At 40.6% G+C, this 17,645-nt stretch overlaps 3 protein-coding genes across 4 annotated transcripts; 1 reads left to right on the top strand and 2 right to left on the bottom strand.

The window, feature by feature from the left end:
- Nucleotides 1–218: 218 nt before the first annotated feature.
- Nucleotides 219–2,298, bottom strand: LOC105695703 (ran-specific GTPase-activating protein). The gene is made up of 4 exons (XM_012417562.2): nt 2,170–2,298; nt 1,553–1,713; nt 1,132–1,418; nt 219–591 (listed from the first exon to the last, which is right to left on the bottom strand). Exons 1-4 carry the CDS (start codon nt 2,182–2,184, stop codon nt 284–286), a joined length of 771 nt encoding a protein of 256 aa, XP_012272985.1. The 5' UTR covers nt 2,185–2,298; the 3' UTR covers nt 219–283.
- Nucleotides 2,299–5,887: 3,589 nt separating this feature from the next.
- Nucleotides 5,888–9,698, top strand: LOC105694747 (general vesicular transport factor p115). The gene is made up of 12 exons (XM_012415730.2): nt 5,888–5,965; nt 6,210–6,438; nt 6,505–6,761; nt 6,868–7,069; nt 7,147–7,298; nt 7,384–7,574; nt 7,662–7,834; nt 7,933–8,360; nt 8,435–8,615; nt 8,688–8,875; nt 8,996–9,376; nt 9,446–9,698. Exons 1-12 carry the CDS (start codon nt 5,888–5,890, stop codon nt 9,497–9,499), a joined length of 2,514 nt encoding a protein of 837 aa, XP_012271153.1. The 3' UTR covers nt 9,500–9,698.
- Nucleotides 9,699–10,579: 881 nt separating this feature from the next.
- On the bottom strand, nt 10,580–14,538 carry LOC105694806 (NADH-ubiquinone oxidoreductase 75 kDa subunit, mitochondrial). Of its 2 annotated transcripts, none has more exons than XM_012415862.1 (12): nt 14,449–14,538; nt 14,042–14,209; nt 13,657–13,764; nt 13,205–13,570; nt 12,915–13,136; nt 12,701–12,836; nt 12,242–12,594; nt 11,921–12,106; nt 11,654–11,843; nt 11,345–11,520; nt 11,134–11,268; nt 10,580–11,016 (listed from the first exon to the last, which is right to left on the bottom strand). In XM_012415862.1, exons 2-12 carry the CDS (start codon nt 14,204–14,206, stop codon nt 10,864–10,866), a joined length of 2,190 nt encoding a protein of 729 aa, XP_012271285.1. In that variant the 5' UTR covers nt 14,207–14,209; nt 14,449–14,538; the 3' UTR covers nt 10,580–10,863. The 2 variants fall into 2 exon arrangements, with proteins under 2 accessions (XP_012271285.1, XP_012271375.1); XM_012415952.2 differs by lacking the exon at nt 14,449–14,538 and adding an exon at nt 14,290–14,425.
- Between the last annotated feature and the right edge of the window lie 3,107 nt (nt 14,539–17,645).

Raw genomic sequence — 17,645 nt, 5'->3', positions numbered from 1 at the left:
AATGATTTCCATTGTAGAGCTATTTTTGTAATTGAAGTCGGAAATAAAAAAGGTATTTGGCAAAGTTTTTTTTACACCGAAGGTGTTTTTTGAAGTTATTATTTTTACTAATTAATTACAGCTTATTTCGGTTAGACTACTTTTGCTTATTTGTGTTAGCATTAGCTATGCAACAAAGTTCAAATTCGTAGAAATATTCCTGTTTGTAATACATAAGGTTTACATTGGAATGTCACATTATATTTATAATTTCAGTAGTCAATACATAATTAAAATTCACAGGTTACTTGTTTTGAGATTCCATAACATTCAATTCTTTAAGTTTCTCAGTTACATTTTCTTCGATATTTGTTTCAGTTTTATCTTTATTCTCCAATTTCTTGAAATGCTCCTCATGAACAGGAGTAGTCTGCTTTGAACTCTTATCCTGTTCTTCATTTTCACTACTGACACTATAACTCACATCGCTTGAACTGTCTGTGTCACTGTCAGTCTTTATTCCTTCTGTATGACACTTACCTACATAAATTTCACATTCAGTTCCAACAATTTGCTTAGCTTTTTCAAATGCTTCCTTCCACAATGCAGCATCTTGAATAAGACAAATATACGTTAAATATTATATATAAATTTATATATATCTGAGCAAACCATCACAGATATTTCTTTCATAACTGACTGTTAGAAACAATTTTAATTATCGCTATCATATCATCCAAATTTGGGTGATATTTAAACAGCTAAAATTCCTCATGGCAGTCAAGGTTTTAATACAAATAGGTACACAAATAAATGAAGATGCAATATAGTTTACTATTTTTGCATGATTTAGCGTTTTAGATAATACGACATTTTATAAATATCTCTCCCATTAAATTGTATACACTCAAACATCATTGCCTGGGCAAATATTTTTAAGAGTTTATAGATCTGTGATAGGGAGATAAAAAATTATATAAACATTCCAAACTACAAACTTACTTCTTTAAAATTACTTGGCAAATGTACAAAATTATTTCAGTTAATGTTGAACTATAGAAAATTTAATAATATAATATTAAAGTAGCATTTCTTCACATTCATGTTGAAGCTATTCAGACTACATCACATGATGAAAAATAAGCATATTACTTTCTGCATTGGTGAATCTTATCGCCAGCAATTCCGACTTAAGTTCTTCATCTGCAAAATCAGCAAGTGCACTCCAAACCCATGCACGATCGCTTCCACAATTTGGTTTTAACTCCATCCAAGGCGTAATGAAATGGTTAGCACAGATTTTCAATGTTTTATCTCTGCGCATGACAACTCTAACCTTATTTTTTGTTTTATGTTTGAGCAATTTTATTTCTCCAGTACCCCTTTCCTTCCATTCTGGAGGGTCGCTCGATGAATCATATCGGTAAAGTTTAGCTCTCCTGAAAAACAGAATTTAATTTTCATAATGAAGGTAATGTTGAGACTAGTTTAAATTTTTTTAATTCATACTGAATTATGTTTTACAATATACTTTATAAAATCTAAGAAGGAAATAAAATAATTATGTACCTACAATTTTATCATTTCTTCTTCATCCTCCTCATTACTTGATACATCAATCAACGGTAGTGAAATTATCGGATCAAAATGAAATTCATCTTCTGGAGTATCATCTTCATTTTCATTGTTCCTTCCTCCTTCCACATTTACATCCACTACTCGATTTCCATTCAACTTAAAAGTATACAATTTATTAAATTCAAAATTTCAGAAATTATAAGAAATTAATGAGACAATAAATATCAAAGTCGTGTAATTTATGCTTGAAATAAAAAATAAATTATTGTTAACTGCAGAGAATAAGATAGTGAAAAATAACATCAGCTATTTGAACAAACATGCACAAATAGAATGTCTGTAAGCAAAAGAGGTTAACAAGAAATAAAATCATGTAGTGACACAAATCTGTGCATTTTCATGAAACACGGATGGCTGGAAACTTTTTTCAGTTGAGCGTGAATTAATAGAAATAATACATTTTGATCGGTTAATTAGAGCAGTGTTCTATTAAAATGATTACAGTGACTGTTACTTCTTGCTGTTGTATTCATGATAAATAATTTATATTAAAAACAAATCATTGCATCTAAATTAAAAGAATTTCCAATGTGCATGCAAATATGCAGTTACCGCGTTGTTCGGCATCTCAAAATTTTGTTACAACTTTTTCACAAACTAAAGGCGAAGAAATGCCATAAAGATATAGACAAACACGCTACTACCGCGGGAGAAGAGAAGTACACGGATTTATAAAACTTTGAGAAAGTTTACACTGTTTACAGCGACTGCGTTTTATTAAAATCAAAGAAAAAAGATTCGGTGTATACACACAGATGAGTTGAGAGATTGCTCACGGGCAGGGTCGCGCATCGCATCCTGTGCTGCCCTCTGGTTTCGTACGTTAACGGTCACCGTTTTTTGCCCCAAGGGCGGCGTAATGAATTTCTGATAGGAGCTCGCGCACTCGCGATGGTGGTACCATCTACCAGTCGCCGTTGGCGGCTCACGTACTCGTGATGGTAATACCATGCGGCAGTTGACGGTGGTGGCTTACTTACGCTTGCCGACATTGCTCGCTATTGATGGTAAGGGAAGAACACTCGTGACACTCCATTTGACTTTATCTACTTATCTACTACAATTAAGTACATTGTTGCTTCGAAGTCGACGTGATGCGGAGCTTTGTGGCACGCGTCGGTGTCGCGTACGGAACCCTCATGCAGCGAATCTGCGTGAGTGCGATCGCTCCTAGAAATCTTCGCGCGTCCCAACCAGCCAAGCGCCAAGCTACGGGTCGAGACGTTGAGCATGTGTGCGTTCGGCGCTACACTCGAGGAGTATGCATGAGAGTCGAATGCTGCGAAAAATCCTCCCGAGGCTTACCTAACCCCGGATATAAGCCGAGTCATTTCGCATATGATTTTTACATTTCCCTACTAGCGTTATCGAGCATTTTCGAGTGTTTTCGAGCATTATCGAGCGTTTTTCGAGCGGTTTCAAGCCTTTTCGAGCGTTATCGAGCGTTTTTCGACTGTTCTTGAACGTTTTCGAGCGTTTTTCAACCATTTTCGAGCGTTGTCGAGCGTTATCGATCGTTTTCACGCGTTTTTCAAATGTTTTCGAGCCTTATCGAAGGCCGTACAGTGCCGTTGCGTGTGTTAAGTGCAGAAGAGTGCCGGAGAGTGCCGCAGAGTGCCGGAGTGGGCCGGAGAGTGCCGGAGAGTTGCCAGAGAGTGCCGGAGAGTTGCCGCACAGTGGAGAGTGCCGGAGAGTTGCCGCATAGTGTCGGAGAGTGCCGGAGAGTGCCGAAGACTGCTGGAGAGTTACCGGCGAATGCCGGAGAGTGCCGGAGAGTTGCCGCATAGTGTCGGAGAGTGCCGCAGAGTGCGGGAGAGTGCCAGAGAGTGCCTGAGAGATTCCGGAGAGTGCCGGGGAGTGTCGGAGAGCGCCGGAGATATGCCGCTGAGTGTCACAGAGTTGCCACAGAGTGCCGGAGAGTGCCGGAGAGTTGCTGGAGCGTGCCGGAGAGTGCCGGAGAGTGCCGGAGAGTAGCTGGAAAGTGCCGGAGAGTACCGAAGAGCGCCGGAGAGTTGCCGGAGAGTGCCGGAGAGTGCCGCAGAGTGCCAGAGGGTGCCGGAGAGTTGCCGCAGAGTGCCGGAGAGCGCCGGAGAGTGTCGGAGAGTGCCGCAGGGAGCCAAAGAGTGCCGCAGAGTGCAGAAGCGTGCCGGAGAGCGCAGAAGCGTGCCGGAGAGCGCCGGAGAGTGTCGGAGAGTGCCGCAGAGTGCCGGAGCGTGCCGGAGAGTTGCCGGAGAGTGCCGCAGAGTGCCGGAGAGTGCCGCAGAGTGTCGGAGAGTGCCGGAGAGTTGCCGCAGAGTGCCGCAGATTGCTGAAGAGTTGCCGCAGAGTGCCGGAGAGCGCCGGAGAGCGCCGGAGAGTGTCGGAGAGTGCCGGAGAGTTGCCGCATAGTGTCAGTGCCGGAGAGCGCCGGAGAGTGTCGGAGAGTGCCGCAGAGTGCCGGAGCGTGCCGGAGAGTTGCCGGAGAGTGCCGCAGAGTGCCATAGAGTGCTCTAGAGTGTCCTACTGTGCCGTAGAGTACCGTAGGGTGCCGTAGAGTGCTGTGGAGTGCATCATATTGCATTAGAGTGCATTAGAGTACTGCAGCGCTCTAATTATATTGCCATAATTATATGCATTAGAGTGCTTTAATTAGCTCGCTATTCAAAGTGCCTTTGTTGGGGGGCCGTTATCAGCACTCTAATTAGAGTGCCATAATTATAGTGCACTAGAGAAATCTAATTAGAGTGCCATAATTAGAGTTTATTACAGCGCTCTAATAAGAGTGCTGTAATGCACTCTAATTATAGTGCTAATGAAAGCCCCCTAACAAAGGCACTCTGATTGGAGTGCTAATTCTGGCACTCTAATGCGTCATAATTATGGCACTCAAATTTGATTGCTATAATGCACTATAATTATGGCACTGTAATTAGAGTACTGCAGTACTCTAATGCACTCTAATGCACTCTAATGCACTCTAATGCAATATAATGCACTCTATGGCACTCTACGGCATTCTACGGCACCCTACGGTTCTCTACGGCACTGTAGCGCACTCTTGAGCACTCTATGGCACTCTACTGCACTCTGCGGCACCCTCCGGCATCTCACCGGCACTCTTCGGCACTCTGCGGCCCTCTAGGGCACTTTAGAGCACTCTAGGGCTCTCTACGGCACTCTACTGCACGCTGCGGCACTCTCCGGCAACTCACCGGCCCTCTCCGGCACTCTGCGGCCCTCTGCGGCACCCTCTGGCACTCTGCGGCAACTCTCCGGCACTCTCCGTCACTCTGCGCCCACTCTCCGGCACTCTCCGGCACTCTCGGGCACTCTGCGGCAACTCTCCGGCACTCTCCGGCAACTCTCCGGCACTCTCCAGCACTCTGCGGCACTCTACGGCAACTCTGCATCACTCTCCGGGACTCTCCGGCACACTCCGACACTCTCCGGCACTCTGCGGCAAATTTCCGGCACTCTTCGGGACTCTCTGGTAACTCTCCGGCACTCTGCGGCACTCTCCGGTACTCTCCCGCACTCTGCGGCAACTCTCCGTCACTCTCCGGCACACTGCAGCAACTCTCCAGCACTCTCCGACACTATGCGGCAACTCTCCGGCACTCTCCCGTACTCTGCGGCAACTCTCCGGCACTCTCCGGCAACTCTCCGGCACACTGCGGCAACTCTCCGGCACTCTCCGNAAAGCTCCGCATCACGTCGACTTCGAAGCAACAATGTACTTAATTGTAGTAGATAAGTAGATAAAGTCAAATGGAGCGTCACGAGTGTTCTTCCCTTACCATCAAAAGCGAGCAATGTCGGCAAGCGTAGGTAAACCACCACCGTCAACTGCCGCATGGTATTACCATCACGAGTACGTGAGCCGCCAACGGCGACTGGCAGATGGTACCACCAACGTGAGTGCGCGATCTCGTATCAGAAATTTGTTGCGCCGCCCTTGGGGGCAAAAAACGGTGAAAGCTAACGTACGAAACCAGAGGGCAGCATAGGATGCGATCCCATGATCCTGCCCGTGAGCAATCTCCCAACTCATCTCTGGTATATGTACATATGTACATCGCTCATACTCAAACGGTGTAAACCTTGATGCATCTGGTTAGTTCCTACTGCGGCTGCAATTTCTTACATCTCAGTGAAGTTCTATATTTGTATGTAGTCATTGTTTGCAACTTGCGACCCCTATGATGCATTGACAGAAAATGAAGCAAAAATTCAAAATGTCTACGTTCTGTGACGTGTAGTTTACTTCAAAAGCATTAAGTACTGCGGCGAAATGGAATACTTTAAAAGCAGTTTGAAATCTGTTCTGGGAGCACCTCCTCCAGGAAATCAACCCACTGGTGCTGACACGGTACGCAGTTAAAACCGATCTAATCTTTTTATTTAACACGTGACATTTATTTTTGACACATATGGTGATTGTACTTTTGCTGTTGTTTTAATCAACAGAACTTAAAACCTTAAGATGTTCACTTTAAATGATATTGTTATTAATAAAATTACAGTTATTATAAAATCGACATATTCCCCTCTGATTAACTGTAGCAATTTTGAAGTGGACGTAAATTTAATAATTCTAATATGTGCTTGTACAGGTGGAGCGATTAGTAGATAGGCTTCAGTCTTCGACCTTGCTGGATGACAGAAGAGATGCTTGTCGAGCCCTCAAAGCACTCTCTCGAACGTATCGGGTGGAAGTTGGTGCCCAAGGGATGGATGCACTTAGGCAAGTTCTTGAAATGGATAGAACCGACTGTGAAATCATAGGCCTAGCTTTGGATACCTTGTGTAATGTTACTAATCCTGAAATATTTGATGAGGAAGGTGTGTATACTTAAATATGTAGTTATTGTGGTTAAATAACATTTTTTAATAAAAATGATTTTGTAGTTGATAAGCATGGACCAAAGAATAAAATCGGAGAGCAATTCACAGAAATATTTATCAAACAACCAGATAGCGTTGGTCTAGTGTTAACATTTTTAGAGGAATTTGACTTTAGAGTTCGCTATCCATCCTTGAAACTATTAACACATTTACTAGCAAATCGACCAAAAGATATTCAAGAAATTATACTTGAAAGTCGTATGGGAGTTTCTAAATTAATGGATCTTCTGACTGATAGTCGAGAAGTTATTCGTAATGATGTAAGTAACTTGTTTATTTTGTAAAACTTTGTTTTTTATTCATTTACTACTGCGATAAAAACATGTTATGCATTGATTAATTATTTTGTACAATTTCTTTATCTAGGCTCTTTTATTGCTTATACAATTAACTAAAGGTAATGCTAACATCCAAAAAATTGTAGCATTTGAAAATGCGTTTGATAGGATATTTGATGTAATTTTACAAGAAGGTGGAATAGAAGGAGGCATAGTTGTTGAGGATTGCCTCTTACTTATGTTAAATCTTTTAAGAGGAAACGTCAGCAATCAAAATTTTTTTAAAGAAGGTACTTTATATGTTTTCATTTTTATTAACAAATATATATATATATACACAATATTTGACTAACTTATTTAACCTCAGGTAGTTACATACAAAGACTGACTCCCATGTTTCAAATGCCACCTGAAACGGAAGAAGGTCCTTTTGTTGGCTGGAGCTCTCAAAAGGTATCAAATGTGCATTGCATGGTGCAAGTAATTCGAGCATTAGTTGCTCCAAGTGGGTCAGCACGGGTAATTATATGAAATACTAGTTTATCAAATGACTTAAAATTTCATTATTAAAGAAAGCTGTTTAACTAGTAAATTATATTTCAAGACTGTTGCAGCCTGTCAGCGAATTATGAGAGCTTGTGGATTACTGCAAGCTTTGTGTGACATTCTAATGGCAGGTGGAATCCCTGCAGATGTATTAATGGAAACCATAAATGCAGTTGCAGAAGTTATCAGAGGAAACGCTAGTAATCAAGAATTTTTAGCTGATGTTATGGCACCAAGTAATCCGCCAAGGTGTTTTTCTAGTAATTCATAGTATTACATTTTTTTTAAATCTAACAAAATATTTGTAACTTGTGGAATTTCATAATTATTTTATAGGACAGCAATAGTGGTTTTATTGATGTCAATGGTTAACGAGAGGCAACCTTTTCTCCTTCGATGCTCGGTACTGTATTGCTTTCAGTGTTTTTTGTACAAGAATGAAGCTGCACAAACACAATTAGTACAAACATTATTACCACAAGGAAATGAAGCAATGTCGTTAACTACAGGTTAGTTTTTCATGATTTGTAAATGATAAATAGATCAGTTTAATTAAATGTTTACATTGTCAAATAGGTTTGGTCCAAAGTGCAATTTTTGTTTATAGGTCAATTACTTTGCACTGGATTACTGTCAACAGATTCATTATCAAACTGGTTTTCTGCCGTTGCCTTATCCCATGCTTTAATTTGTAATATCACTCAAAAAGAGTTACTATTGAGGGTTTTGTTGGCTACGAATACTAATAAACCTCCAGTAACGTTAATGGAAAAGTGCGTTACATTGCTTCAGCAAGGAAACAGAACGCAGAGCAAATTGGGGCTTCTGATTCTACTTTGCAGATGGACAGCACATTGTCCAACTGCTGTAGAAACTTTCCTTTCCATAGATTCATCATTTGCCTATTTAATGGCATTGTTGTCCTCACAGGAAAATAATGATGATATGCAAGAAGCTTTACTTCAAAGTCTGTGTGCATTACTTATTGGTCTATGTGTGCACTTCAATAATAATAGCGTACCTAATTACTCTAAGGTTAATATTTTATCTTCAATGCGTTGAATAATTTTTTGGTACATATCTTAATTATAACGAGGTCAATATTTTAGGAGAAACTTTGCAATTTGATTGAAAACAGAATAGGGATGGAACGATTTCAAGATGCAATAGGCGGCATTACAAAACATGAGGTTTATTCTAAGACACTAAAACATCCACAACCATCAGCGAAAAGTCCTAATGAATTGTTACTGGACCACGAGTTTTGCAGACTGTTGAAATCCTTAGAAGGTATTTCTTACCTTCTCTTTTACATCTTTTTTATTCTAATTTTCATCTCTAACATCGACCCAATATTTTTAGGATATATCCTTAAATCAGTACTAGAAGGGAATAGTTTACAACAAAACAAAGACCATATTTCAGCAATGATGCCTTCTGATTCAGGATTACTGGCAGAATATAAAAAACTTGTAATGGACCTTGATTTTAAAGCACAGGACCTTAGTAAAGCTAATGAAACTCTGATGAAAGAAAAACGTGAATTAGAGGTTTGTATTAAAATTTAAGTAATAGAAAAATGCAAGTAAAGGAAATATTTGCTTTGCATTTTTGCTAACAGTAGTACTAACTCACATTGTCTAGTAAAATTATAACTTGTTTTATTCCAGGCTCAAATATACGAACTTCAATCAACAGTCAGTCAATTAAAAGACCAAAATTTAGTTCTTCGTGCAGCACAAGCAAATCTATCAGATAGTAAAGAAGTGATCTCATCATCCAATCACATAGACAGTAATAATGAAGAATTGATGAAATATAAAAATACAGTTAAAGATTTAGAAACTCGTTTAGCCGAATGTACACTGAAATTTCAAGAGTATGAGCGAAAAGCTACGATTCACAATAACGATATTGAAAGAATATTAAAAGAAAGAACAGAGGAACTAGAAAAGATGAAAAAAGATCAAGAAGATCTTTTGGAACTTTTAACGGACCAAGATAACAAAATTGTTTTCTGCAAAGAAAAACTTGCTGCATTAGGGGCGAAGGTAATACTTTAAGGCTGTGACATACCAATTATTACATGGATGCACATTTGCTGTAACTTTGTATTTCAGGTCGACTCAGAAGAAAGTTCTGGAGAACTTGATACAGATGATCAACCTGAGTGAATAAACTAAACTGGTGTAAGTCCTGGTTGCCATGAAAAAACATGTAAAATTTTATTATTGTATAAATTCTATTGTGTATGTGATTTGCAAGTTTCGAAACAGTTTACGTTCGCAAAGTAATCTTATGAAGGGGTATGAGCCAGCGAAATTAGGTTAATACGTGTACATACATTTATTTGTGAAATACGATCTACTTTAACGAATGTGTTATTCATGTAAGTTTGCTTCGTACAAATGCATATTAACAGAGGAGAAATACTTTTGATTTCATTAAAAAATTAGTGATACAAAGATGTAATACCTGAATAGATTTAAACGTGTAATTTTCTAATGACATTTCGATTTGAAATATACAGATTTTATCATTTGAGATAAGTAAATGCATAGTGTGAAAGTTTGCAAAAAGCTACATTATAAAAAAGTACAGGGTTCCTTTCAGAATTAGTATGGCATATTGCATGCCATTAATGGTTTGAAATGCGCGACATATTTGGACGTACAATTTCTAAAAAAAAATATATATATAAAATAATTTGTAGGTTATTGAGTATTAATAACGGTATAATGATTTGGAGAAGTACGATAACATGAGATGTTTTTCCTTTGAAATCGTTTACACCTATGCACGTGATTGAACAACTGTAGTGTCTAAAACTTAAACACTACAATTTATTTTATCTTACTAAATTATAATTTGGTCTCCAGGACTGTTGCATTTTAATTACTTTATTTGTGATGAACTAGTACACTATGCATTTAAGGATCGATAATAATCATATACCCCGAACTTGACATTTTTTGCATATATTGAAATAGAAAGTGCATGTATGTAAATGATGTATACTTGGAATTTTAAATGTATAGTAATACTGTCGATAAACTCATGAGATTCATTATAAGTAAACTTGCGTTTGAGTTAGTAATTTCATTATAGTTGTATCAATGCACGTTAACAAATTATCGTAAACAGCCATGTTGATGTCATTTCAAAATTGTTAACCCTTTTCCGTCATTTCAATGAAAGTAAACAAAATGAAAGCGGCGAGAGGCACATATTTTCGCGCAAAATATGCAACTAGGAAGTGTCAAATGATCTTTATATTTAAACGATTTAATCGGACATAAAAAATTGTAATCGGAAATATCTTTCTTATGTATATCATTTACTATTGATTGGTTAACCAAACTATCAGGTTACATGGTATAGAATTCTGTTATAATTTTATTGCCATCTCATAATTTAACTTATAATTCCATGAAAGCATTTTCTAAAACTGCAGTATTACAGTAAATACATTCCACTATTAAACGTCTCTTTATACCATCATAACAGAATCCTATCTATTTACACAGTAATGTATGAATCAATTATAAGTTGCTTGGCGTTGTTTTAGGACTGCTTGAACACACTTCGCCATAGTCGAAGATGCTCTGGATATGACATCCGTCATGAAAAATTGATCTAATGTCCTCTGTTTAATTCCTATAGGTTCCGGTAAAAACGACCCTCTGGTTTGCTATAAAATAAAAAAATGTGGATTGAGATTTACTGATTATATTGTATACAATGACAAAAGAAAATGCAAATACGTGGTTGCACACATTTTAGATATGTTTCAATAATGCTTTCTTACCTGCGCAAGCTCAAGGGCCTGGGCGAAGAAATTAGAGGCTTCTACCTCGCCATATCTAACTAAATGAGGAGCAACTTCCTCAAGTCGATCACGCACCTCGTTTATGTTGTCGTAGGGTAGACAAATATCACAAATCTGAAAGAAGAATCCAAATTTGTTTTTGCTATGTCAGAATTATAACTTTAAAAAGATTAATTATATTTTTTAATACCTCTGAAAGAGCACGAATAACTTTCCAATCCGGACGCGCCATCCCTGGAGGAGTGATTGCAGCACCAGTTTCTTGTGAGCGACCTTCTGTATTCACATAGCTTGCATTCTTTTCAGTGTATGCTGCACCAGCTAATACTACATCAGCAATACTTGCCCCTTGATCACCATGACTTCCTATAAAAAATAGTATTGTAAAATGTAAAATTACGTTTTCTTCTTAAAAATTTAGTAGTTAATTCTAGTTTAATTTAGTTTCAATTCTTAAATTATTAGTATCTGGGAGTACCGTAACTCTTGACAAACTCACCTAAATATATGATAAATGTATTTTTAAAATCTTCTTTTTTAATGTTAGCATCATCAGCTCCCAAAAGAAACAGAACTGTAGGTTGTTGTTGTTTAACTTCTTCCACAGTGGATGCATAACCAAGATCCAGTGCACCTACTTGTGATGCATTTGTGTGAAGAACATTCAGAACTTTCCATTCCGAAGAGGTCTAAATGGATAGAAAACTAAGCACATAAAAAAAGAATCCAAAGGAAGTAATAACAACTTATTAACATGTAAACTGACCTGTAGTTTGTCCTCCAATGTTTTAGCAAGCGCTTGAGTTTCAGATAGTATTTTGCCTCCGTCCCGTCTCGTGAATTGATTAACACCCAAGACAATTGTAGGTCTTTTAGCATTTTTTAAAGTTTCACTGAATGGATGTGTGCCATTTGCCAATTGCGTAATAATTTCGGGTGAATCTCCTAAATGCTAAAGAAATAAATATTCAGTTTATAATATACCGTTTGCGAAAATATTAGTATTTCTTTTTCTTACTTTCATAGTGTTTTATATTCAAACAGGCAACTATAACGATATCGGTGAGATCAATTCTACATAACGTACCTCATGATCATATGTTAAATCCACATCTGATCCTATGAGTGCTATAGTTTGTTCATTATGTAAATAACCTTTTCTTAAACGAGTATTCACCAAAGGGGCTTCATATCTCGGATTTGTACCAATCAATAGAACTACATCAGCTTCTTCAATGTTAGCAATGGTATTATTTAAAAGATAACTGCTTCTGAGATCAATACCTGAACCATCTTTTGGGAAATTTTGTTCCGTTGCAAGAGTTTCACTACCAAGTCTATTGATTAGATCTTTCAATGCAATAAGAGCTTCAGCATCAGCTAGCTTCCCAGCAATAGCTGCGCATTTATCTTTCGGTGCGTTTCGCAAAGTCTTGGCAGCTGTTTATTAATAAATCAGAAATCATTTTACAATCTTTTATGTTTGATAAATCTATTCTAAAGTTATGGGTATTTCCACTGGTAATAAATTATTCAAAATACTAACCAGCCACAAGAGCATCTTCCCATTCCACATTTTGCAACTTTCCATCAATTTTAATCATCGGAGTAACAAGTCTTTGGCGTTTAAGACCATCATATGAAAAGCGCGCTTTATCTGATATCCATTCTTCATTTACATCCTGATGATAGTCAAGTTTAAGAATGTATTTTATTTTAACATTACCTTGTTTCTTTTTTTAGTACAATTATGTACTTACTTCGTTAACCCTGGGTAAAATTCTTAGTACTTCACCCGTTCTACTAGAAACTACTATATTACTGCCAACAGCATCTAAAACATCAATGCTGTCTGTCCGTCGAGTTTCCCATGGCCTTGCCACAAAGGCGTAAGGTTTACTTGTAAGGGCACCAACAGGGCATAGATCAATGATGTTGCCAGATAGTTCCGAAAGGAACATTTTCTCAACATATGTACCAACCTGCAATTAGTGTATCAATTAACTTGTTTATTTAATTCATTTTTATAAACAATATTCAATGTATATACCTGCATATCATTTCCCCGACCTGTAGTGCCTAAATCATCTATGCCAGCAACCTCAGATGCAAATCGGATACATCTTGTACAGTGAATGCAACGTGTCATGATGGTTTTAACCAAAGGTCCAATGTCTTTATCTTCTACGGCTCTTTTTCCAGTAAAGTTGATATCAACGAAACGACTTCTATCATTACCAAAAGCCATACTTTGATCTTGAAGATCACATTCACCACCTTGATCACAAATAGGGCAATCTAATGGATGATTAACCAACAAAAATTCCATAACTCCTTCACGTGCTTTCCTTGTCAAATCAGAATCAGTTTTTACTCGCCATCCTTTCATAACAGGCATTGCACAAGCTGCAACAGGCTAAATATAACAATAATGAATTCCACAAGAAATTAATTATTTATAAGTTGAAAGTTTACTTTGATCATAATATTACGATATTCTACCTTTAACTGTTTCTCAATTTCCACGAGACACATTCTACAATTTCCAGCAACTGCAAGACGCTCATGATAACAAAATCGTGGTATTTCAACACCAACCTTTGCTGCAGCCTAAACATCCAATATGATTTAAAATATATGTGCGCTCAATTCATTGCAAACCTATTTATTGTTTTATGTAACAACTAAGTTGGCTAGTCTACATTATTTCAAATTCAATGCATGCACAGAAGTAGAATTTCAATACTATTGTCAAAAACTTTTATATGAAATGATCCGATGCTGTTAAAATTGACCGGTATATTAATAGTCAGTCAGATAACAGATTCTTCCTTATTTCTATATATTTATGAATGTGTAATAGTGAATTATGTGAAAGTGATAGTACCTGAAGAACTGTAGTACCAGGTGGAACCTTTACAGGTTTGTCATCAATGAACAACTCAACCAATTCGGTAGCAGCCTGTAGATTGACTACGGAAGTGTGGAATTTTGCATTTCCAAGTTTGCCACTGGACAGGCCAGTGGCCCGCAGGAGCGGTAGTCTCAACATTTTCTATAAATCAATGGGAATAATATTTCTACTATTATATAATAAACAATATGGTTTCACAAACACAGAATCAATGATCTAACCTATGTTTACGGAAATCTGTTACCGCAATAAAGGAATTGAGACATAACAGAACCATATCAACTGTGAAACTAAGTTATAATGGAATTACAAGCTAACACGACATGTATAATTAAATAAAAAATGTCTAACTACGTTGTAATTTACGTAAATATCAGTACCAAAATTCGTCAATCCCGAAACCCCTGCCTTGATGTCGGGACTGCCGAATCTTGGAAGCAGGGCACCATGAAAACCAATGAAAATGTAGTATGGGCAGATTGGTCAATACCCGTTGGCTATATATGTATGGACAGAGATGAGTTGGGAGATTGCTTACGGGCAGGGTCGGGCGATCGCATTGTGTGCTGCCCTCTGGTTTCGTACGTTAGCTTTCACCGTTTTTTGCCCCCAAGGGCGGCGCAACGAATTTCTGGTAGAGGCTCGTGCACTCGCGATGGCTGTGCCATCTACCAGTTGCCGTTGGCGGCTCACGTATTCGTGATGGTAATACCATGCGGCAGTTGATGGTGGTGGCTTACCATTATGGCAATCTCCTAACTCATCTCTGCCAAATCAGAGATGAGTTGAGAGATTCACGGGAAGGATCGAGTCGATTCGTTGGGGCGTCGGAACATAAACTCTTTTTCCAGAGGAAATTCAGATTCGCTTATAATACACCGGCAACGCACCACGCTAGGAAACGGTAAGATACGGCGGTCGTCCCGGCCGTCCCGGGCAGTCCCGAGAAAGGTGTCCATAAAAAATAATATAGCAATGAGTTGAGAGACTTTCTATGGGCTGGCTCGCGCGAATGCATTTGCGCTGCCCTCGGTGGAGAATACAGGCGGTTCGGGCATTGCGATCTGATATCGCCCAACAATGGCCCAACTCGGTAATCCACGTTATCTATGCATCCTTCTCTCGGCTGTTCGGGCCGCGATCGTTGGATTTTTCCAGACGGCTCAGGTAGTGAGGCCGCTAGATTTGATGACGAGCATGCGCGAGTCGGCGGCATGACAAAGAACGCGGTTTCGACTAATCTGAAAGACCGGGGTCGCTGCCTGGTACGGCGGACCAGCAGTTGCCCCGCATAAGCCACGGTGGAAAGGCACCGTGAGCAATTTAGCGAATGATCCGGGGCATCTTACATGCTATATTCCAAATTCATACCAACGTGGCGCAATAATTCTCAATCGACGGCATTCAGATCAATAAACATTTTTTAACACTTGGCATGCGAGTATACTTCGCCGCTAACTTACGCGTGCAGCGGGCGTTTTTTTGTGAATAGCGCCACAAATCTACTAAATACGTATTTTTACGCGACCCTCGTTCCAGTGACAGACTGCAAAAAACGTGAAAATACATTGCCTGCCTGCTAAGTGTTAACATTCGTTACCAAGTCCAGTCAGGTTTATTTTGATTAACCGTTTGAGTCCCAAGCAGCGCGATCGCGCTGTTCAGATTTTATGTCGAGAAAACTCAGCACATTTCGAGCGATGTAGACAACTAGCGGTGCGTCACCGATTGTCGAAGTCGCGCGCTCAAATTTACTCACCCAAGTACATCTTCCTCTAATGTAAATAATACATATTACAATTCCAGAAACGCTATAGCGCCGATTAGGATTCATCGACATAAAATAAACGAAGCGCTATCGTGCCGCTTGGGATTTATCGACATAAAATAAAAGAAACGCTATCGTGCTGCTTGGGTCTTCTCGTACTCATTTAGAGAAAGCGCGATTGCGCTGTTCGGGATTCTTCGACAGGGTTTTTTCGATACCCCCTGGGACTCAAACGCTTAAAAACGCCCAGAAACGCCTAGAAACGCCAGAAAACGCAAAAAACGATTTCGAAGTTCAAAAACGCGTATCTCCTCTGAAAAAAATTGCATCCACTCGCGCGAGAGCTCATTTTGAAGCTAAGAACCTTCCCCGTCGAGCTGCAAAAGTCGCAGTCGCGAAAAACATTCCGCGGCGGCTGGGCGACCCGGTAACCGGCGGCCAAATAAGTAGTACCGAAAAACGCTTAAAAACGCCCAGAAACGCCTAGGAACGCCAGAAAACGCCAAAAACGATTTCGAAATTCAAAATCGCGTATCTCCTCTGAAAAAAATCGCATCCACTCCCGCGAGTGCTCAATTTGAAGCTAAGAACCTTCCCCGTCGAGCTGCAAAAGTCGCAGTCGCGAAAAAAATTCCGCGGCGGCTGGGCGCCCCGGAAACCAACGGCCAAAAAGTAGTACCGAAAAACGCTTAAAAACGCCCGGAAACGCCTAGAAACGCCAGAAAACGCAAAAAACGATTTCGAAGTTCAGAAACGCGTATCTCCTCTGAAAAAAATCGCATCCACTCGCGCGAGTGCTCAATTTGAAGCTAAGAACCTTCCCCGTCGAGCTGCAAAAGTCGCAGTCGCGAAAAAAATTCCGCGGCGGCTGGGCGCCCCGGTAACCGACGGCCAAATAAGTAGTACTGAAAAACGCTTAAAAACGCCCAGAAACGCCTAGGAACGCCAGAAAACGCCAAAAACGATTTCGAAATTCAAAAACGCGTATATCCTCTGAAAAAAATCGCATCCACTCGCGCGAGAGCTCAATTTGAAGCTATGAACTTTCCCCGTCGAGCTGCGAAAGTCGCAGTTGCGAAAAAAATTCCGCGGCGGTTGGGCGCCTCGGTAACCGGCGGAAAAACAAGTAGTACCGAAAAACGCTTAAAAACGCCCAGAAACGCCTAGGAACGCCAGAAAACGCCAAAAACGATTTCGAAATTCAAAAACGCGTATCTCCTCTGAAAAGGGCGGCCGAGGGTGCGCGAGCGGGTGCGCGGTGGTGCGGGCGCGCATGCGCCGGGCCGCGGGCCAACATGTCCGCCCTCGGTCCTCGAGGTCGAAGGATCCGGCGCGCCTAAGCCTCTCCCGCGGAGTCGCGGTGCCTCCGCGAGTTAGCCGGTCAGCCGGTCTCGGGGCGTGAGGACCGATCGCCGGTCCCTCGGAGCCAGCGGCCGTGCCACGCGCAGGTGCCTCGCGGTTCCGCGGCGCGTTCGTCCCGCCCGGGCGTCGCGACGCCGCCGCCGGCGGCGGCACTCGAGGGCTCGGCAGCGAGCACCGACCCGCCCGGAAGGAGGCGAGCGATCGATCCCGGAAGGAGCGAGCGGGACCTCCGCGACGTCGAGGTCTACCGCCGCGGACCATCCGCGCCTCGTCGTCGAGCGACCGCAGCCAGTCGGACCAAGTTCCCCGGAGTCGCTCCGATTTACGCCGATCCTCGCACAGGGTAGGTGCCCCAACCCCTTTCCCCTCCCCGGGGACCTCGGGAATCCTCGGTTGCAACGTTTTCGTGATTTCGGGATGATACCTCCTCCGTTCAAGTTGCTCTCA

This window comes from Orussus abietinus, unplaced genomic scaffold (genome assembly GCF_000612105.2).
Source record: "Orussus abietinus isolate OABI.00-Male unplaced genomic scaffold, Oabi_2.0 scaffold956, whole genome shotgun sequence".
NCBI classification, from domain to species: Eukaryota; Metazoa; Arthropoda; class Insecta; order Hymenoptera; family Orussidae; genus Orussus; species Orussus abietinus.
This window is presented reverse-complemented; position numbering and strand designations above follow the sequence as displayed.